Source organism: Talpa occidentalis, unplaced genomic scaffold, assembly GCF_014898055.3.
Source record: "Talpa occidentalis isolate TD23 unplaced genomic scaffold, MPIMG_talOcc4v2.1 talOcc4.5, whole genome shotgun sequence".
Taxonomy (NCBI): Eukaryota; Metazoa; Chordata; class Mammalia; order Eulipotyphla; family Talpidae; genus Talpa; species Talpa occidentalis.
The window spans coordinates 108,795,860-108,816,540 of record NW_023604861.1 but is presented as its reverse complement, the minus strand read 5'-3'; the positions used below and the strand labels follow the sequence as shown (position 1 = coordinate 108,816,540).

At 33.6% G+C, this 20,681-nt stretch overlaps 1 protein-coding gene across 26 annotated transcripts in view; it reads right to left on the bottom strand.

Moving 5' to 3' along the window:
• Positions 1 to 20,681, bottom strand: part of NRXN1 (neurexin 1) — a 1,022,285-nt gene that overhangs the window by 112,110 nt on the left and 889,494 nt on the right. For 17 of the 26 annotated variants that reach the window (XM_054702001.1, XM_054702007.1, XM_054702008.1 and 14 more), the window contains 2 exons: positions 10,399 to 10,488; positions 8,720 to 9,039 (listed from right to left, as the gene is read on the bottom strand). In XM_054702001.1, the coding sequence (XP_054557976.1) occupies positions 8,720 to 9,039; positions 10,399 to 10,488 (410 nt within the window). The remainder of the gene's footprint in view (positions 1 to 8,719; positions 9,040 to 10,398; positions 10,489 to 20,681) is intronic. The other 9 variants (XM_054687713.1, XM_054687714.1, XM_054687712.1 and 6 more) reach the window with 1 other exon arrangement.

The window sequence follows — 20,681 nt, the reverse complement described above, 5'->3', positions numbered from 1 at the left end:
GGTAAGTGCTATATAAAGGCAGTTGCTTTCTTGTGATTCTAGCTTTATGATTTTTTTTTTTATCACTGGGAAACTATTCTGAGAAGTTTTCTATTACTAGATAAGAAAATCTAAAGAGGTTCTAGACAATAAAATTTAAGAAATCATCAGAGATTTAAATTTCATCTTCACTTACTGAAACAAAGCTTAAACTTAAACATATTCCATGAAAAAAAGGGCAAATATTTGGAACACAGATACACACACATTTTTTTTATACTCAAATGATACTTACTCCTTCCCATCAAAGAAGATTCTTGTTACATGTAAAAGAGGAATATAGGTGTAATAAAAACATACTGTGTATTAGAAAACCAGAAGTTCAAATTTATTTCTGGATTAAATCATTTATAGCACTGGTCAAAACCAAGACAAGAAAATAATGGTATGTTTTTGCTGCTAACACATTAACTATTTAACAAAAATGTTCTCCTTTGTTTTACAACTGAGGCTAGAAATATCAGAAAAAGTGCCAACCTCACAAATTCTTCCCAAGAAAATACCCACTGAAATCCCTGTCACATATTAATTAGATAAAAGGTCTTAAGTCATTCTTTTTCTCTAATGCTAATAAAGATTCTATCAAAGGAGATTATATCAAGAATCATAAACCTAATTTAGTCTAACTCACAGCTGGAAGTACTCGATGTTTTTCATATCCAAGTTGAAAAAGAAGTATATTATGAATTTTCAAGCTTCTTAATCCAAACATATTATTACCAAGGACAGTTACAGAAATCATCATTGCATGATTCACTACCATACTATAAATTAACTCTGAGAGTAGTGGGAAATAGCCCAGGAAGTTTTTGGTCTTTCCAGTCAATAGTAATTGGAGATTGCGGCTACCATTGGTCATGGTAGTGGGACTTTGAGTAAAATGGTGCAAGGTATGAGGATCCAGTGGGCAGTTCATTGTGCAGTATATTTAGTGTCTATGACTTTCTCTCAGTAAATGCCAATGACAAGCTCTCCCCCTGAATTATTTCCAACCCCTCTCTCCTCCTGTACACACATTCTAGGGTGATGGTGCTGCCTCCCTATGGCGAAGTCTCCATATGCCACAAAATTGATGTTTGATTTAGAAACACCAATTCAGAGCTGTTTCTTCAAAGGTCAGAAGAAATTGCTTTAAAGGTAAGAAAAATGCTTTAATTTATACTTTGCACCTGAGGAAAGAGTTTTAAGTATAACAATCATTTGTATAATATGTATATATATCAGACACATTATTTCTTTATATTTTAGGATAAATCACACAAAATTCCAGTTTTGGAGTAATAAAAATTGTCAAATGGCAGTAATTTTACTTAGTTCACATACTACACTGCCACATTTAATCCTCAATGATACATTTAGGAAGCCACAATATCCATTTTATTGATAGAAAAAGGAGGTACTAAGAGGTTAAATAACTTGCCCAGGGGCACACAGTCAGTAGGTGTGGCAAGTAAGGCTAAGATTTAGGTAGGCACTCTGGCTTTAGGAATGGATGACGGGGACCTAATAGTCCATTCCAACGTTGTCTCTTAAGACTGTCAGCTGCCAGAATGTAGAATCAGTTTAGGAGAGGTTGTGTGGGAAGAGCTATGAAGGCATGAAAATAGTCAGGTGATGACTGGAAATGTTTTTCCAGGCAGAGGGCATAGAGGTTTGGAATGACATACCTCTGAAGAGAACTGTAGATCATAAGATGGGGGGAAATGATACTCCACTGAGCATGGAGATATACCTTCTAGTCAGGCAGGTAGGAGACCAGCTTTGAAGGATGAACACTGATGATAATACAAGGAATCCATCCATTACCTCAAATTCTTGGATATATCAAGGAAGTGAATGATATGACCATACTTGCATTTTTGAAAGAGCAGTTTGAGACCTAGGTAGAGAGCTCACTGAAGTAGTTAAGAAATGAGATTTGAAGAGACAATATTTAAAAGCAGAGGAACAGCTCACCTCACCCTGTGAAGAGGCTAGCTGCAGTGTTAGGCAAGTTACTTTGTATCTTTGTGCCTCAATTTTCTCAATGTTATAAGAACAATACCACCAAACTTTGTTTTCAAAGTCATGATCTCTTTCTCACATATACATTTATCCTAGAATTTAATTGCAAATCTGATAAAATTAACAAGACACTAATGCTGGTAAGTTCCTTGTATCCACAGGGCCACACAGGGTAGGGCATGTTCACTGCCTCTGACTGGCTTCAGGTAGTACTGCCCCCTCACAGACTTGGGACACCCAGGTTTTTTTCATTCCAGGACTCCCCTGATTACCCACATTGAACACTGAATTCCCCACAGGAAGCTTCATCTAAGAAGAGTGGTCTTGACAGCAGTGCCTAAGTCCCCATTCAGCCAATCTCTGAACCACCCCTGCCTTCTTGCTTCCAGTTAGACTGACACTATTCACATGAGAGCTGCTAGATCTCAGAAAATGTTAAAATTATAATATCCCAATGTTCCTTTATAATTGATGCCTATAGTACTAACATTTTACGCATATCTATTCAAGAAGAATTTCCATTTAATGCAATTCACAACCACTAGCATTCCTTCTTCTCTCTGACTTTTGTGTATAGCACTTGACATCTCAAGCAGGTTATTTGTTTTACTTTTCACCATCCATCTTTCCCATCTAGAAAGTAAGCTTTGCACAGAATAATCTGATTCTGCTCAAAGCTATATTTCCAGTGACTAGAACCGTGCCTGGTATATAATCAGTGCTCAGCAAACCTACATTTATTGAATGAGAATTGATGGGCAGATGTATGCATGGATGAATGGATATATCTGTCTATATCTAAACTTGTAAGAAGACATCACAAAACCAAAGTTGGATATGCCAATACACTACCTCTCTACCTATAAAAAACCTCAATATCCCAAATAAAATGCACTGAAGAGAAGAATTTCCTTCAAATGAGCTCTTTAAAATGTAGATATCTCGACATTTTTGCTTACCAGCAAGGAGGGAGAAAATGCTTTCTAAATACAGTTGCTTACCTACATTTAAAATTACAATGAACTACACTTTTCTTACCTGGCACCATCAGTTCCAGAAGAACATGCCTTTATATACATTTTTAAATCTACACCCAAGTGTTTTTTCTTCCCAGTATGCTCTAAAATTTGCTATAAAAATGTACATTAATTTAAGTGAATTCAGCAGAATGATTAGACTAGGGAAAATAAAATTAATTATTCATGTCACCAGAATTTTAAAATGCAGAGTGGTTATCAGGAACACACATAATTATGACTAATGAAATTATTTTTTAATAAACTACAACTAAGGTTAATTAATATTTTTAATAAAAAATAAAATTTTGCTCTTTGAAACTACAAAGTGTATTTTGTGAGTTCTAAATATTTTTCATGGAAATATGTGTGCATTCTGCTTATATTTTTCAAACAAATAGCATTAATTTTTCATGAGTATCTCTACCAGGCTGCATTAGCAATGTCCAATATATTCAAATACTTTTTTCTTGCTTTAACATTAATTGGGTTTCTTACAGGACATTCTGTGGGAATCAAAAGCCACACTTTCTATAGGACATTGCATATGTGAAATATACATGTCTCTGACAAACCACCAAGGTTCAAAATCCTTAATAGTTTCTTTTCCTGAGTAGGCTTGCTATATCAGCTCTGAAAATTGTCTAACTATAACCATAGAATTGCTCCAATACATTTATATCACTCCTATTTACTGATTCTTCCCCACTCTATAATTTATATTTTTACTAAGAGTTGCACTATATCGTTCCTCTAGTCAAGCCCAGAATCTCTCTAAGCTTTAGTCTCTCTTCTTTCCCAAGATTTTTGAAATGAGATAAAAAGACAATGAAAAAAGGGCTACAGATTTTTGAAACCAGGTAAGGATACCAGAATCAGTTCTGCTATGGATTAATCAATTATGACTCTCACAAAGATGGATTCTATATAGGCTGTAGAGTGTAAAATAATTTATGACCCAATGGGATGTTTTTGAGAGTGAAAAGGGTTACTATTAATAATTACATCACCACACCACACCAGGTATATATGTGGATTACACACGTCCACTGGGATGGATGGCTACTGTAAAAGTCAAGGGTGAAATCGATATTTTGTTAAATAATAATCATAAGACCTAATTAAGAGCACAATCCCTAGAATCACTGTGATTTTAGAGCTCAGTACAATTCAAGAGATTCCGAATTCAATCCATTGATGTTAGACAGTTAGCAAAGTTAACCAACTTTCCCAAGTTACACAACAAGGTAGGTAGTTGTATTGAAAGTTGAAACCAGGTTTCCTAATTCACTGTGCTCTTTTCATCATAACACATTTCCTCTAAGAGAAAGGCATTACGCTTGATCCACACACTCTACAATATATATATATCTATAAACTATTCTTGAAGGAAATAACCAAAAGATCACAAAATGTGATACAAAGAAGAAAATGGAAGAAATAGCACAATTTTGAGCAAAAAGAAACAGCATAATTCCTATTTCCTTTCTTAACAGACTGACAATCAAAGGGAGTGAATGGTGCCCTTTGCATGTTGGCTTATTTTTTAAATAAAAGATACATATATATCACAAGACACTGCCAGATTATTCAGAAGAAAACACTTGTCAGAGAAAAATCTTGCCTTTCATCCTTCCCCGAAGTCCAAAAACCCCTCAACATCTGTAAGGACTTTATATTATCAATTATTTGCAAATATTTAATTTTTTGAGATTAGCCTTATGGAAAGGTTGTCTTTTTTTGAGATGAGCGGGTCATATGGAAAGACATAGTTATTAAATATTCAAAGTAAAACCAATTTTTCTATATAAAAAGTACTATCAATATTGTTATATTCATAGTGAAGAAGTCAGAATGGTTGGTAACTGTCCCCAATATTTCTAAAGTAAACATCATTCAGAAAATTGATTATCACTTAGAGAAGAAAAACATTTATTTTCTTTTTAAAGTGTATTTACTTTTAAGGAGGAATGTAAACAGGATTTTATGGAACAACATTTTGATAAATATTCTTTTATATTCTCTGACTGTGGAAACCGCAAATACATTTCTCCCCTGCTACTTGCCCTGAACAAACCTCATCTCATCTATTTGAAATGAATCCAATTTAATTCTGCTTGACCAAAAATCTGTTTCCATAGTTCTAAAACATGCAATCACTCCAAAGTACATTGCCATTGTAGCTTAAGTGCTTCAGTGTTATCACTGAGGAAAATACACTTTGATTGTGAAAACAGTCCAGTCTCACTTTTGAAAAATAAATGACCCCTCTTGCTTCACAATTTAGTAAGGCAGTTGATAAAAGCAGACAGATATGGCCACTGTGGAGACAGAGTTTAAAGGAAGATGCTTCATCTAACACCCAAAATAGGTCAAAGGTTATAGCCTTGGAGTTAGCATTAAAAATCATTCTCATGTTTAAACTTTTAAGACTTTGCACTTTGAGCAAACATGTTATATTCTACATACATCAATAATGTTTTTGTTGCTGGAGGGTAGTTCAAAAATCAGGTGAGAGGTAAAGAAGTTCTGCAACAAATTATTGTTACTCAAAAATGAGCAGTTTGCTTTCTTATTTTTGGATATACACATAGTATTTCCTGTAGTCACAGACATATCAATATAATAGGAATTTTTGAAAGTTTAGTTCAACTTAAAATTAAGTTGCCAGTATTGAATATTTGTAGAACATAAATCCCAATTATTGAATTGATGGCATTGTCTGTTAAAAGCTAAATAAAGATTTAGGCCTCCTTGGTGGCACAGGGGTTAAAATCTCAGCACTATCAAGCCATCACTGGCCACTGCTGCATGAGCTCAAGTCCCAGCCAGGGAGCTCATCCACATGGCACAGCAGACCTCTCCTGCCTCACCAGCTGCTCCCCTCATCAATGCATTTCAGTAGATCTGCCTGTTCTGCTCCCCACTCTGTCTCTGGTAAATCCTCTCCCCACCCTCACGCCCACACCTCTTGCCTCGACCCCAGTACTTATATGCATAAATAAATAAAATCTTTAAAAGAGCTAAAGAGGGCCTCCCTGGTGGTGCAGTGGGTTGAGCACAGCACTGTGAAGCTGTCCGCAGCCTCTGCAGTGCTGGTTCAATTCCCGGCCAGCCAGAGAGATTCCCACATGGCGCAGCAGACCTCTCCTGACTCGCCAGCAGCTCCCCTCAGCAGTGCCTTCAGTCCTTCTACCTATTCTGCTCCCCACTCTGTCTCTGGTGAATCCTCTCACTCTTCTGCGCCTCTGGGCTCTACCCCAGTTCTTGTATAACTAAATAAAATCTTAAAAAAAAAAAATAAAAAGAGCTAAAGATATAAAATATCTGTTTTAATGAACTTAGTAATCTTTTATTTAAGTCAATATCTTCTCAAATGAACCAAATAATCACAAATTAATTATATTATTTACTTCAATAATGTAGTTTTCAAATATGTAATACATATAGCAAAAGAGACTCTTCATTGGGCAATTAATGGGCACTGAACTGTTCTCTTTTTACATTAATGATATTTAAAATCACACAATTTTATTTCTTCACTTTTAGGTGATTAGTTTATAAATAAAATAGTTATTTTGTACTGATCTTATTATAAAAGCATATTTTCTTAATACACAGCAATTACCAATTGATAAAATATATAAAACAAGGATAATATCTATTTCCTTATTTGGAATACATATGGCGTACCTAGGAATTTAAGCAACTGTAATTGTATAAATAATAAAACAATACTAAGAAAAGTACTAATTATTTCAAGTTTTATTCACAAGAATATTTCCAACTCTGAATATTCTAGTCTCCTCTTATGAATTATTTTATTTGTAGGAAATAGTTTACGAATTGCTTCTTTTTTCATTTTTCTGTTTTGGCTTCACCTTAATAATCTATTTGTCACTAAATAGACCATAAATCAATAGCTGCAATGACAAATCATTAATGAAGTAGCAGGGAAGAATATCAAGTAGAGTTGTTGGGAATGCATTTGAAGTGTCTAAAATCACAAGTCTTTATCCAAAGGGCTAAATGTTAGGATCACCCATCTTACAAAACCAAATAAGAGAAAAATCAATAAAATGACAGAAATTATTATTCAAAGCACATATTCTTACTAAAATGTATACTCCATTAAGTCAGCATTTTTTAAAACTGAAATATATTTTATGTAAAACATAAGAGTATATTTAAGGTGTTTCAATGGATTTATTTATTGTACTTTGCTTATCATTATAGTGATAGCATCTCTGCCAAGTCATGTAATTATTTATTGTTTCTTATTTATACTTAGAATAATTAAGATCTAATCTCCTAGCAGGTTTAAAGAAGAGCAGGATGTTTTCTTGTTGTTGCCAATGTACCCCCAGTACCTATAACTGTGGTACCTTAAGATAAAGAATATGTAAATTCAAAAAAAAAGTAAGAAGAAAGAAAATGTTGCTTACAGGTATATACAATGCAATATTTATAGATTTACATTTTTTTTAGTCATGTCTCTTCTAAGACATTTTCTCATTCTCTACTTTGTTCTCACATGAACTTTCCATTCAAAGTAAAATCCAGAATCTATTTGCTTCTTTTTCTGGTAAACATATGTTAGTTTTTAGGAAAAGTGTTGATAAAAATTTACTTTCTTTTACACTCTTTGCAAATCTAATATTTATTCTGTTTCAAACATTTGAAAGAAAAGCTATTAACACCATATTTTTTTTTCATTCTTGCATCTTTAAAATGCAGTTTTCTAGAGACTTAAGGATCATGTATTTGGAAAAACCTTATATGGCATCTATTGGAGACACTAACTATTAAAATATTAAAATCAAAAGGAAAAATCAATTTTAGACCAAGCAGGGCATACAGCTGTGAAAGGATTAACAAAGGCTATGTACAAAGGCTATAAATACCAACAGAGATCTAATAGAATTTCAACAGCATTCCTAATAGCTTTTAATAAAATGTAAGCCCTATGAGGCTTATTTTTTTTTCCTTTTTCTTCATTAGCATCTAAACCAGAGCCCGACATACAGTAAGCAACTAATACATATATCTTGATGAATTAATATACTGCCAAGTTGAATGAAGGTGAAGACAATTAGTCCACTATCATATAGATACATTAGTCAAAGACAATTTTTAATATCATATTTTGTGTCTTTTTCATCAAATAAAGGAAGAGTGTAATTTTTCTGTAGATAGTAAAACAGTAAACCTATCATTAATAATGAGAGTCATATTTCTACCAATTCCAAATTTTAAGACTTCAAAATACAATAGACATTTTCTTTCATGGTTTTGCTCTTACTTTATTTTGATGCATTGCTGTGCTTTACTAAATAGAACTTCAAGATACTTAATTCATTTACTTAGTCATTCAGCTGAAAAAATGAAAACCCTATGCAATCGGTCAGCTTGGACTAGATTGAGGATGTTGAATCAATACTCTCTAGCTAGCTGCTAACAAAACAGTGTGAAACAGTTTATAAATGCCCACAGATCTCAAATCAAATCTCATATGCACATCATCAAGCTGAATGAACAATATAAAGCACGTCTCCCAGGAAGGTATAGTGCTGAGATCAGAAACAATCCCATTATGAAAAAGAAAAGTCCACTTTCATAATCGCAGCACCAAAATGAAGAAATGAAATCCATATACTCACCTGGCTAATGGGTTCTTTTGTAGGGGGCTTTCCTCTTCTGGCTGTACTGGTAGCCAGCGTTGTGGTGGTCTCCATAATTGACGTGGACATCTCTGACTGCATGGCAGTAGCTGTCGACTCAGTGGTCATAGAGGAAGGCACTTCACCAACCAATCTCACATTTCCCACTATGGCGATGTTGGCATCATTTTCGGCTGCCATATTCAGAACTTTCAAGCCATTGTAGTAAAGCCCAGAGAGCTGGCCCTGGAAGGGCAGGCCCTGCTCTTTCCCGCCAATTATTATGGTTGCTTGGCTATTGAAGATTGTGAGCTGACGCCCTGTAAAAATAATATTACATACATGCAGACATGTTGATTGTGAACTCTATATTCTACAAAGGATGATAAAACAGATCTTTCATGGGGTGAATAATGAGAGCAATAAACTATAAGAGAGGCATTTGACTCATAATTCATTGCTTATAAATGAGGTGTCCATGAAATGCATACTTGTTGGCAAATACTGGTAAATTCTCAACTTATCATAAATGTAGTGCTTTTGCTAAAAGACCAATCAAAGATATGTATTATCAATCAATTTTTATGGAGCCCTTTTCTCTTTTCCCTCAAGATCTTATACTGTTAGTCTCAAGTCTACTAAGTTAAATTTTAAAAAATAGGAAATATCTAACATTTCAACTATTTGTCATCCTAAAATTACCACTATCGGAAACAAAAACAGTTGGAATCTAATTTTAAATTTATGGTAAAATTTCATATTTCACTTAATGGCCACATGTATCTAAATGCTATTCTTTAGAAATGTTTTATTTTTTTTTTAAAGGCAATAGTCCATTGTTATTTGGATTATTCTATTTTTCCGGCAATCACACTGAAAAGAAATGCATGGTTTACACTGAGCAAGTCAGAGACAAAAATATTCCAAAATATTTTTCTGATTGGCTTTCAGCAAGTCTATTAAAACAAAACAAAATGAAAAAAATAGCTTCAGATGTAAAAAGCGGCTTCAGGAATGATACACAAACCAATGGAGAAATTATGGCACATTTCCATCAAACAGCAATCCTCAGCAACAGTACCAATATCATCAAATTGAGTATCCAGTTTTAGCAGATTGCTCTCTGCTCATAAAAAGCATGCACACAACTTTAAGTTCAGTTTAATTAGGGCTTGTTCCCAAATGCTCTTAGAAGGTTGCAAACGTTAAAGGGACTTCATTTTGACTGGCAATCCATATTGCCCACTATTTAAGATGCCTAGAGTTTAAACCAGAGTTTGTTTTTTTTTTCAGGACCATAACAAAGATATCAGAACTACATATATTTTAGTTAATAATTTAGAGGTTGGAACATGTAATATAATCTATGAATGATTTATCATTTTGGGTTATGCTTGCTATGAGTACCTTCATAGATTGAGTTAGTGGATTATATTTAACAGTCCCTTTAACCTTAAGTTAACTGGGTAAGATTATTAAACAGCTGGTACTTCTAAAAATGTATAGAAATTATTATACAAGGTATGCAAATATTACTATCTACATTTTACTGTTTTAATTTGTTTTTAATTTAGTTTTACGGAAAATTTATTTTTTATGTTTATTAGTGTTACAATGAAGTACTACTTGGTTATGTTCAAATTATTTTTTTATTTGAAGTTTTAATCAATGTTTTTTACCTTTGTCGAGTAGCCATTCATCAACTACTCGACCAAGTCGATATGGAATTCGCTGTCTAGCAATCGCCAGGCGCTCGTTATCATTGTTTCCTTTAAAGTTTAAAGAGACATTTCATTGGTTAAAATCTGTAAGGTCAAAGGTTAAAAGTTAATACTTAAAGCTTGAGCTATACAGTTGCCACATGATTTTTTGAAATTTGGAATTTTAAAAAGTTCTACCTAGAACATTTCATGTTTCAGACTTGTCATTCATTCATTTATTTTATTTTAGCAAACAAAATTATTCCTATGTTAATTGAAAATTAGAAATCTGCATTTGAGCTAGGTTATTAAACTTATGTTATAGACAGACCCGAACAACCAATTTAAACAGCATATAATAGCTTTACAAAAAAATGACCATTGATCTCAGGGTTTTGCCTTTTTGATGTTTCTTATTAACTAGTTAAACATGTTCAGGTGAAACAGGTTTAAGTTTTCAAAATACATTCAACCTCTTATTCCAGATTAGTAATTTATGACCATCAAACTTAATAACGTCTTTGGCACACTGAAGCATCTAAAATAGGCCTAAAATACTTTATGTCCTATTCAGAGAATAGAAATTCTTATTCATCTCATTTAAGGAAACCAAAAAGTCCAAATAGTTCTTGTATATACCACACAAACTGGTTATCAATAACTTGGATGTCACAAGAAAATATATCTTGCATCATCCAAATATATTATTAGAGGAAAAGGCTTTGACAAAAGTGACTTTATTGAGTACTCTTCAGTTTCATTTAAAGCTTAACATGTTAAAAATTATATATGTATGTTTTTATATACTCAAATATCAGTTTTTTTTTATTAAACTGTCCTAAATACTCCATGATAGCTGAAGAAACAAATATAAGTCACAGTGGTCCCTGTTCATAGTTCTGAACTACATGAAAGCCTTGCTTCCTTAAACAAAAATTATATGATAGAAGCACAGTTTAAATTGACCTTGAATAATGTTTGCAAATAAAGGAGTGTTTTCTTGATTTATAAAGCACTTTGGGAGAATCTAGGCTGCCATTTCAGTACTCACTTGTGTATATGTATATATTGCAAGTTTTCATTTCCTGAAAATGAAGTAATATGGAATTTGAGCTAAGACATTTTAACTATGTCTCAGATTAGTGTTCAGGGGTAAAGAAATATTGACTGGTAGTACTGCTCACAAGAAAAGACTGTAACATTTTGCCAGGAGAAAGAATATAAATGCTTCTCAGATTTAGAACGATTTGTAAGTGCTTTCTACTTTGCTAGTCTTAGTATACATTATACTTACCACAACAAATCCGCCATGACACTGGTCACATACATTTAAAGAAAATAGAAGAGAACTATTGTTTAGAGCTTACAAATTTGTCCTTTGTATATTTATGACAAAAATATTTCAAACATTTAATAATTTAAAATACAAATATAAATGTGGAACCAAATATAATATATAATAAAACATATTGATATGAAATTATCTGTATTATGCAATCATTACAATGTTTTAAAATATTTTATCATATGAGATTATATTTTTGGTATACAGATAATTTTTTAAAAGAATACAAATAGCTTATATTCCAAGGCTACGCTTATTTTTTTTTTTATTTTTATTTTTTTTTTTTGTGGGACCCTCACCAGCATCCGGGGAATGAACCAGCGCTGCAGAGGCTGAGGGCAACCTCGCAGCCCAGCACTATATATATATATATATATATATATATATATATATATATGTGTGTGTGTGTGTGTGTGTGTATATATGTATACATGAAATATAGTAATATTTGATATTGGTTATTTCAGGGGCAGTGTGATTATTGATGAAAATGTTTTGGGCTCATATGAGATTTAGTAATAAATATGTCTGTGTTTGATAAACAAAAAGAAATATTTTATTTAAGCATATACCCTTTGCTCAATAGATTTCTTTGTTTTCCAACATTCATATCAGTTCAGCTGTTATAACTCTCCTGATGACTTTATAATTAGGTCGCTCCTTATGCTGTTTTTCATGCTAGAGTGTTCCCATCATGAGGAATGATTCATTATTCCCTCAGACACCACCCAAATCAAGGCCACAAATCACCTCCTGCCCAATTACTATTTTAATATATTAATAGACTTTGCATCATCTCCACAATCAATCCCACCCATTTTCCACATGTCAGCTAATAACTAATCTAGTCGCTTGTCTATTACAACCCTTCCCATCCCTTTTATGATAAAACCTCATTCTTGTAATGAGGTTTATGTGGCCTGATCCCTTTTTACCTCCTCTGTCCCTCTCACAGCTGTCACTACTTGCTCTCCTCCTTGCATCCTCATGAGACTTCTTTCGGTTCTCCTAAAGTTCTCCTTTTTCCTCTGGGCTTTTGAACTGATAGCTTCCTTCACTTGAAATATCCTTCCTCAAGACACCCCATCCCCATTTCTTTTTAGTCAAATATGACTTGTTAATGGAATCTTCTTGACATGCATGTTATTTCCTCAAAAGATCTTCCTTGATGTTGCCACGTTAGGTTAGGATACTAACTGTATGCCTTAGTAGTACCTGATACATGGACTTTAGAAACAAGCATTGAACTTGTAATTGCATATTAAATAAATATTGTCCTTCTAACTCTGAAGTTCCAAGAGGTATGTGCAATTGTTTATTATATTTTTCATGGTTACACACTATGAAATATCTCTAGAATGAAGAAGTGAAAAAAACTTGTTTTTAATTTTCATAGCTTTTGTGGTACAATTATCTCAGTCATACAGTCTAATAATATTGACACAAAAAAGAATACTTATGCTCAGAGTTTAGATGACATGTAGCTAAGTATCTTTCCATACTTTCCAAAGTAAACACCCAACATTTCAATTAAAATTTTATTTACTTAAGATTGTCACTGATTTGAAAATGCATACAGTCAATCAGTTTGCTTAATAATCTCCCCCTATCATCAAATAGGTAACTACAGTTATTACTAGATGGGGAAGTAGAGAAAAACATCCTAAAATATATGGTAAGCTGAAGGCTTGACATATTCTTTTTCAGTGATTTTTGAAAAAGAATGTATAAAAACACATAAATGTATATACATATATACTCCAAATTTGTCCTCATACTTTTGACTGGCATTCACAGAACAATTAGGCCTGATTTAAGTCAAGACTTTTTTGAAGATCCTGATGAGGCTCAGCTAAACATGAACATGAAGTCTGAATTTCTAATGAATAACCAAGAGATCATTTAATAACAAGAATAAAGAGAAAATGGAAGTAGGAAGCAGATGAAGGGTCAAAAAGAAGCTTTAATATTTAAGAAAGGTAGGGCCTCCCTGGTGGCGCAGCGGATGGGCGCTGGGTTGCGAAGCTGCCCGTGGTCTCCGCAGCGCTGGTTCGATCCCTGGCTGCTCTCCGGCCACCCGAGGAGGGTCCCACATGGCGCGCAGACCTCTCCTGCCGCCCGCTGCTCCCCTCAGCAGTGTGCTTCGGTCCTTCTGCCTGCTCTGCTCCCTGCTCTGGCTCTGGTGAATTCTCTCACCCTCCCGCGCTTCTGACTGTACCCAGTGCATGTATAAACAAAACAAACAAACAAATAAATAAATAAATAAATAACATGCCTCTATTAAAAAAAAAAAAATAAAAAAAAAAAATATTTAAGAAAGGTAGCCACAGGGGTGGGGTTGTACAATCCCGTTACCCATAAAGGCCAATTCAGAGGATATAGATTTTTTTTAATTAGAAGTATTGATTTTGAAATTAAGAGAAAGGCTTCCTTCTTTGTTAGGGTTAGGGGATGGGAAACTCCATGGTACTTACTTCAAGTAAATATCTACCAACCTTATTCTTTAAATTCTTTGTTATACTAGAATAACTTTTCTATTAAAATGACTTTTATCATGACAAAGTTATATACAAATTGTCAACCAAAGACCCATCTAAATATAGAACAGTAACAATGTCTTTTTAACAGATGATTCTCAAATCCTTGCTACTATTGGACATAAAATAGTTCAGATTGTTTAGGTTTGCCATAAATAAATCAACTTTTTGCTTCCATCTCATGATTTTCAATAACAAGCTACAAATAGAAAATGATAACTGAAGTATATTATTTTAAGAAATTGCTCAAAATATCACCACTTTACAAATTCATGGTGATATGTCACTTTAAATATCCAGTAACTGTATAATTTTGTTCATTTTATTTAATCTTGTCCAGTTTGTTAAAAATCTAAATTTTTCAGGCAATGTTAGGGATATAAAACAAACCATTTGATGGGGGAAAGGTCAAAATAAATACGTAATTTCCAAAATCTTTTTTTTCCTTTGAAAGGGTTAGGAGGATCTAATTCCTAACATACTGCAATATGGAAACATTACATAGAACATCTGGAGATGGTCAAATGAAGAGGCTTATACTGACAGGTGAGATTAAAATAAGTAAAATGTATCTGAAAATTCAAATCAAACCAAACCAAAGGTGTATCTTAGAAAATATTTACACCTTCCAGTTTCCCAAATTAGAAGTATAGAACAACAATGACACATTTATAAAAGACCTATTCATTTGGAATTATTAAAAGGGTCTTAGAAGAATTTAAATTTATATTTCAATTTCTATTTCTATTTCGAGGAAAGCATACAAATCAACTACAGCAATATCCTGAACACATAAATTAGGTTTTATCAAAAGAGCCTCTCATCAAATAGTTAAAAGATAATGTTTTTGCTCATACATCCTTTACCCTAAAATAAAGTAGGATGATGTTTTCCTTTCGATGTTTTTTTTTTTTTCTTTTTCATCCGGTAAAATTTACCTAAGTTAAATATGTTGGTATCACCACCAAAAATGTTTTCAGCAACATGCTGAAGTGATTTTCAAGCAATGACACAGTATGGAAAATCTGGGTTTATTTTCATTTGAATTTAGAAAGGATTAAGTGATTTTGAACTAATTAATTTTAATTGATATGTAATTTACATGTAATACTGTGTTTGTTTTAGGATTCACTATTTTTGACAAGAGGTAGGGTCCCAATAATAACATTGTAACAACCATTTAACTGGTACAACCATTAATTGTAATGAAAATTAAGATAATGTATAGGATAATGGATATAAAGCATAAGATAATATGAAGAATTTTTCAAACAAAATTCCAGGGATGAAGCATAAAAAGGAAAAAAAATGAATGTTCACTGGGGCCTCCCCGGTGGCGCAGCGGTTGAGCGCTGGGTTGAGGAGCTGCCCGCAGCCTCTGCAGCGCTGGTTTAATCCCCGGCTGCTCCCCGGCCACCAGAGGAGGGTCCCACATGGTGCGCAGACCTCTCCTGCCGCCCGCTGCTCCCCTCAGCAGTGTACTTCGGTCCTTCTGCCTGCTCTGCTCCCCGCTCTGGCTCTGGTGAATTCTCTCACCCTCCCATGCTTCTGACTGTACCCAGTGCTTGTATAAATAAATAAATAAATCTTAAAAAAAAAAAAAAAAAAACTGAATGTTCAGACATCCTCTATCTTGATTGTACCTTAGTTTAATTTTCCTACCTGAACAATAATAGTGGGTTACATTATATTGATTGTGTATGAAATAGTATACTTCAAAGTAACGAGAGTAATTTCAAAGAATCAAGATGAACAGAAATGAGTAATTTAACTCTACTCTTTGACTTGTAGCTAAATTTCATGGTGGGATTCAGAGAACAAAGAGAAATAAAATTATAATCATCTCTTTATAACTATTAGTCAGTGGAGACAAACAATATGAATTTCAATAATACATAGTTTTTCTCCTCTTGACATAGTAATAATCTTGGAAAAAATAATCTTGGACAAAAATTATTTGTCCAGAATAATATAAAATATTTTTTTAATTTCATAAAATTTTAATATTGGGAAAAGAAACACAAAAGACTTGAAAAGTTATACATACTTCCAGAGAACATAAGGAATCTGTTTGTATACTTTGCTTTTAAATGAGAACATACCATTTGCCTGGGTCTAGGACCATAAAGCAAAGTAAAAGTTCAGCATAATTTTATCAAAGCACTTGTTTTAAAAGCAGCAATATGACAGAACTTTCAAGTAAATGCCATATGTGTGTGGTTCTCTTTGTCTTGCAAATGCCTGCATCTCTGTATATTCCTCAACACCTCTGCTGGCTCTAACATGGGTGCACACACACACACACCTCACCTTGAGTCTGGCCAGTTCATTTCCCCTTTAAATATGGGCTTATAGGGCCTCCCCGGTGGCTCAGCAGTTGAGCGCTGGGTTGCGAAGCTGCCCGCAGCCTCTGCAGCGCCAGTTCGATCCCTGGCTGCTCCCCCGCCACTGGAGGAGGGTCCCACATGGCGCGCAGACCTCTCCTGCCACCCGCTGCTCCCCTCAGCAGTGTACTTTGGCCCTTCTGCCTGCTCTGCTCCCCGCTCTGGCTCTGGTGAATTCTCTCACCCTCCCGTGCTTCTGACTGTACCCAGTGCTTGTATGAATGAATGAATGAATGAATGAATAAATAAATCTTAAAAAAACAAATATGGGCTTATATGTTTCTCTAGGAAGTATTTCCTGTGCCCCCTACTCCTCCACCAAATTAGCTAGAATCTTCCATTACTTCCTCTAACACTTAGCTGCAGTATCTACAATCATGACAAAATGATTCCATTCCATTGATTCAAGATTATATGTCTTAGCAAGTAGGGGTCACACCTGGTGCATCTTTCCATTGCTATATACTTTGTTATATTCTGAGTACAATGCTGGGTACATGACAGCTGCTTGGTGTTTCCTCAGTGAAAGCTGAATCCGTTAGGAATATTTGTTGCATAGTAATACAATGGTATTTGCTATTGAAGAGTCACAAAGACATAAATTTTTGCCAGTATCCTATATATATATATATATATATATATATATATATATATATAGTTCATATATAAGTATTATATATAAAAAGTGTATATGTACATATATGTATGAAAAGAAACAGCAAAATTCAATGAATCTTCAGAAATATGTATAATTCTGAAGAATATATTTCTAGACTCATTTTAGTGATTTCTTTTAAATGAATTAAATTGCAGGCTTTACAAGTAGCATTTGCTTCCAAAGTCCATCAGTAAATTGATATATTTGATAAATTGAAAATTGATATATTTATCAATTGCTTGTAAGGAAAACAGCTTTAGTTGAACAAAGTCAAAAATGATAAAGAGTTTGATTTCTACAAAATCAGGTGGTAAAAGTTATAGATCTTCAAGTCATCATCACATAAGGACAGGTGTTTCAGAGTATGTGATGCATGGCCAGTGTATAGCAAAGAGAGACCTGGAATGTCTTCTTGACTTTTAATAATTCATAGGACTATGAGCACATACCACCCAAATCTTGCTGACAAGACTAGATCAGCTAGTCAGTCTACAAGGATGCTTCATGCACTTTGGAAGACGTGCTTTTTAAGTATGAGGGTAGTCTGTAAGTAAAAGATCAAAGAAACTACAAGAACACCAGAAGGAAAATAATGTATTGAATGAATTTTGTTTTATACAATGTGCTACTTGATTATATTGATTTCTCATTTAGTTCTTATATTAACCACAGACCATAGCATCTTTTGTTTTGTAGATGGAAAATGGAGGCTCAAAGAGATGATATAACTAGTTCTGGATCATGCATAATAGATGAAGGAAACATTTGAACCTAGATATATTTGACTCCAAGTCATTCCACGGAATGGTTATTAAAGCCATGCCTCAAACAGCCTGAATTGTAGCGGTCCAACCTCTTCTGTTTAATTCCTAATGGCACTCTCTTGTATAATGAAAAATGCCATGGTCTTGTCTATAAAGTTTCTACCTTATACCATTTGGGGTGATATTGCCCTCTTGCACACAATAACCTTCACTAAAATCTTTGAGAACTCATCAGAATTCTATTTTTATCATTTTAGCTTTAAAGATTAAGAAGTAAAGCAGGGGAAAGTGAAGTAATCAATGATCTACTATAGTCAATATCTGAGTGAGGAGCAATATTTTATTTTATTCATTCTATAATCATGTGATGCCAAGCAAAGTCATTTGACACATAAAATGATTCAGGCAGTCCTTTCTTGACCCCTAACAAGACCAAATACAATAATCCACCAAACTCATAGTATTCTTGTTGATTCTCTCCAAAGACAAGTTGGAAAAGGAGATAGGGTGCTAGTCATGAGTCTAGAGACCACTCTAGTAGATTGGTTTATGAGAAGAAGAATAGAACACCAAAATATTAAAGAGCATTTTGCATGAACTTCACATCTCCTCCCTTTTTCTTAACTGCCCATCTCTTATCTCTGCATTCACCTGAATACCAGGAAATCAGTGTTTTTGTGCCACTCCTCAATAACCCAAAGAATTCAACCACATCTACTCTTCTTAGACATCCATCAAGTCTCCAAAATACTTCACCTTCCTTCTTTTGTTCCAGTATATGAATTTCTTATTTCTTAGGTATAGCTTTAGTTAGACATTGGGAAAGCAATCAGACTCAATGACGTCAATATAAAAGCACTGATATTGTATTCTGAAAGTTTTATGTCAGAAATATATCAACACCTTGTACATATCATATTGTTGAAGAGCTTGCACTTCGCCTGGGAAATCATGGTACAAGATGAAGATAATTAATTGGAAGTTCAAAAAAGTAAAGGCATAAATATGCAGTTTTCTACCATTTGAACTATGGACATCACAGAAATTCAAAGAAAAGGAATTAAAAAGACCAAAAAGGTACATGAGGCTAAAAAGAACTTTACCAAGATCAGAAATCTAGATTTTATTGAAAAATAGCAGGATAAAAATGTATTGTAATGTTAATACCTAAATGGTGGTGATTCAGAGTTTTCTTTAATTTCATAAAGTTATATATCCCTACATCTACTTTCTCTGTCTTCTATCTGTCTGTCTGAATGCCTGACTAACTACCTATCCATCCATTTTGTTGTATATGGTAGCATTTCACAATTCCTTATAGCTGGATAGTATTCCATTATGTGCATATATAACATCTTCTTTAACAAATCCTCTATTACTGGGCACTTATGTGGTTTCCATACCCTACCTATCGTAAATAATGCCACAATAAACACCAGAGAACATAAAATTTTTCTTGAAATCATAATTTAATATTTTGGGGTCCTACATCTATTTTTTTAAATAAATATGTCATCTAAAGATTATATATGCTTTAAAATTAATTACAAATATGGATAAAATAGTTAAATATTTATCCCATGTAGGAAAAACATGTGATGCACCTATGTTAACATTAAGTAAATAATATTATGATACAAATTGATAAGAATTTGAAAATGTATAATATAAATATAAAAATGAAAATATCTACTATGATTGAGGGATGACAGATGTTCTTTGTCAAATTTGAATTTAATATTATTGATCACATGGACTATAATGGAAGACTGCGGGTACATTGGTGGTAGGTGTGGTAACACAAATCTGAAGGGATGTGATCCTATACATCCATATGATACAAAGTGTTGCAAACCAACATTACCTCAATAGAAAAAATGACTGATGCTATAATTTATAGATATTTAATTTTCCCCTCACCATTTCCTTAAAAAAGAAAAATAAATTTCTATAAATTAGAAGCAGCATTTCAAAGCAACACTACAGCAAAAGAGAGTGGCAAAATCTAAGTGCCTTACCAGTCAGCCCACTTAACTTATATAGCTGGAGAGAGTAATCACTACTCTGATGGAACAATGTTCTATTCTTGACTAAGACTTCAGATGATACCCAGCTCCTTACACAAAACTGCAGGTCTCTGTTTCCAGTTAAACAATATTGTCAAATAAGACTGCTGTGCTGCTGGCCCTGGAAAGCTACAGGCCATTTATGGCAGAGTTTAATAGTGCTTTAACAGAGATATTAGAAGCTTAGTGCATATCTTAATGACTTAAGAAATTTCTCCCTTCATATTCCTCTGTTCTCTGTAATTAAGATAACTAGTGTGTCCTTATACAGAAGCATTTGTTTCTATTAGTTACTTACATTTGAAAGTTTAGTTTGGATTAATGCTTATGGATTAATTAGAAATAAAAGTAAACTTATGAACTTAGGATCACATTGTCCAAATGGAATAAACAGTGATTTATACTTTCTTCTCTAAGCCTTCCTATAATATTGGGTTCCTTATGCAAAGGGACTGAAGTATCATATCAAAAACTGCAGCAAGAAATGAAAAGCAATAAGGACAAGTAG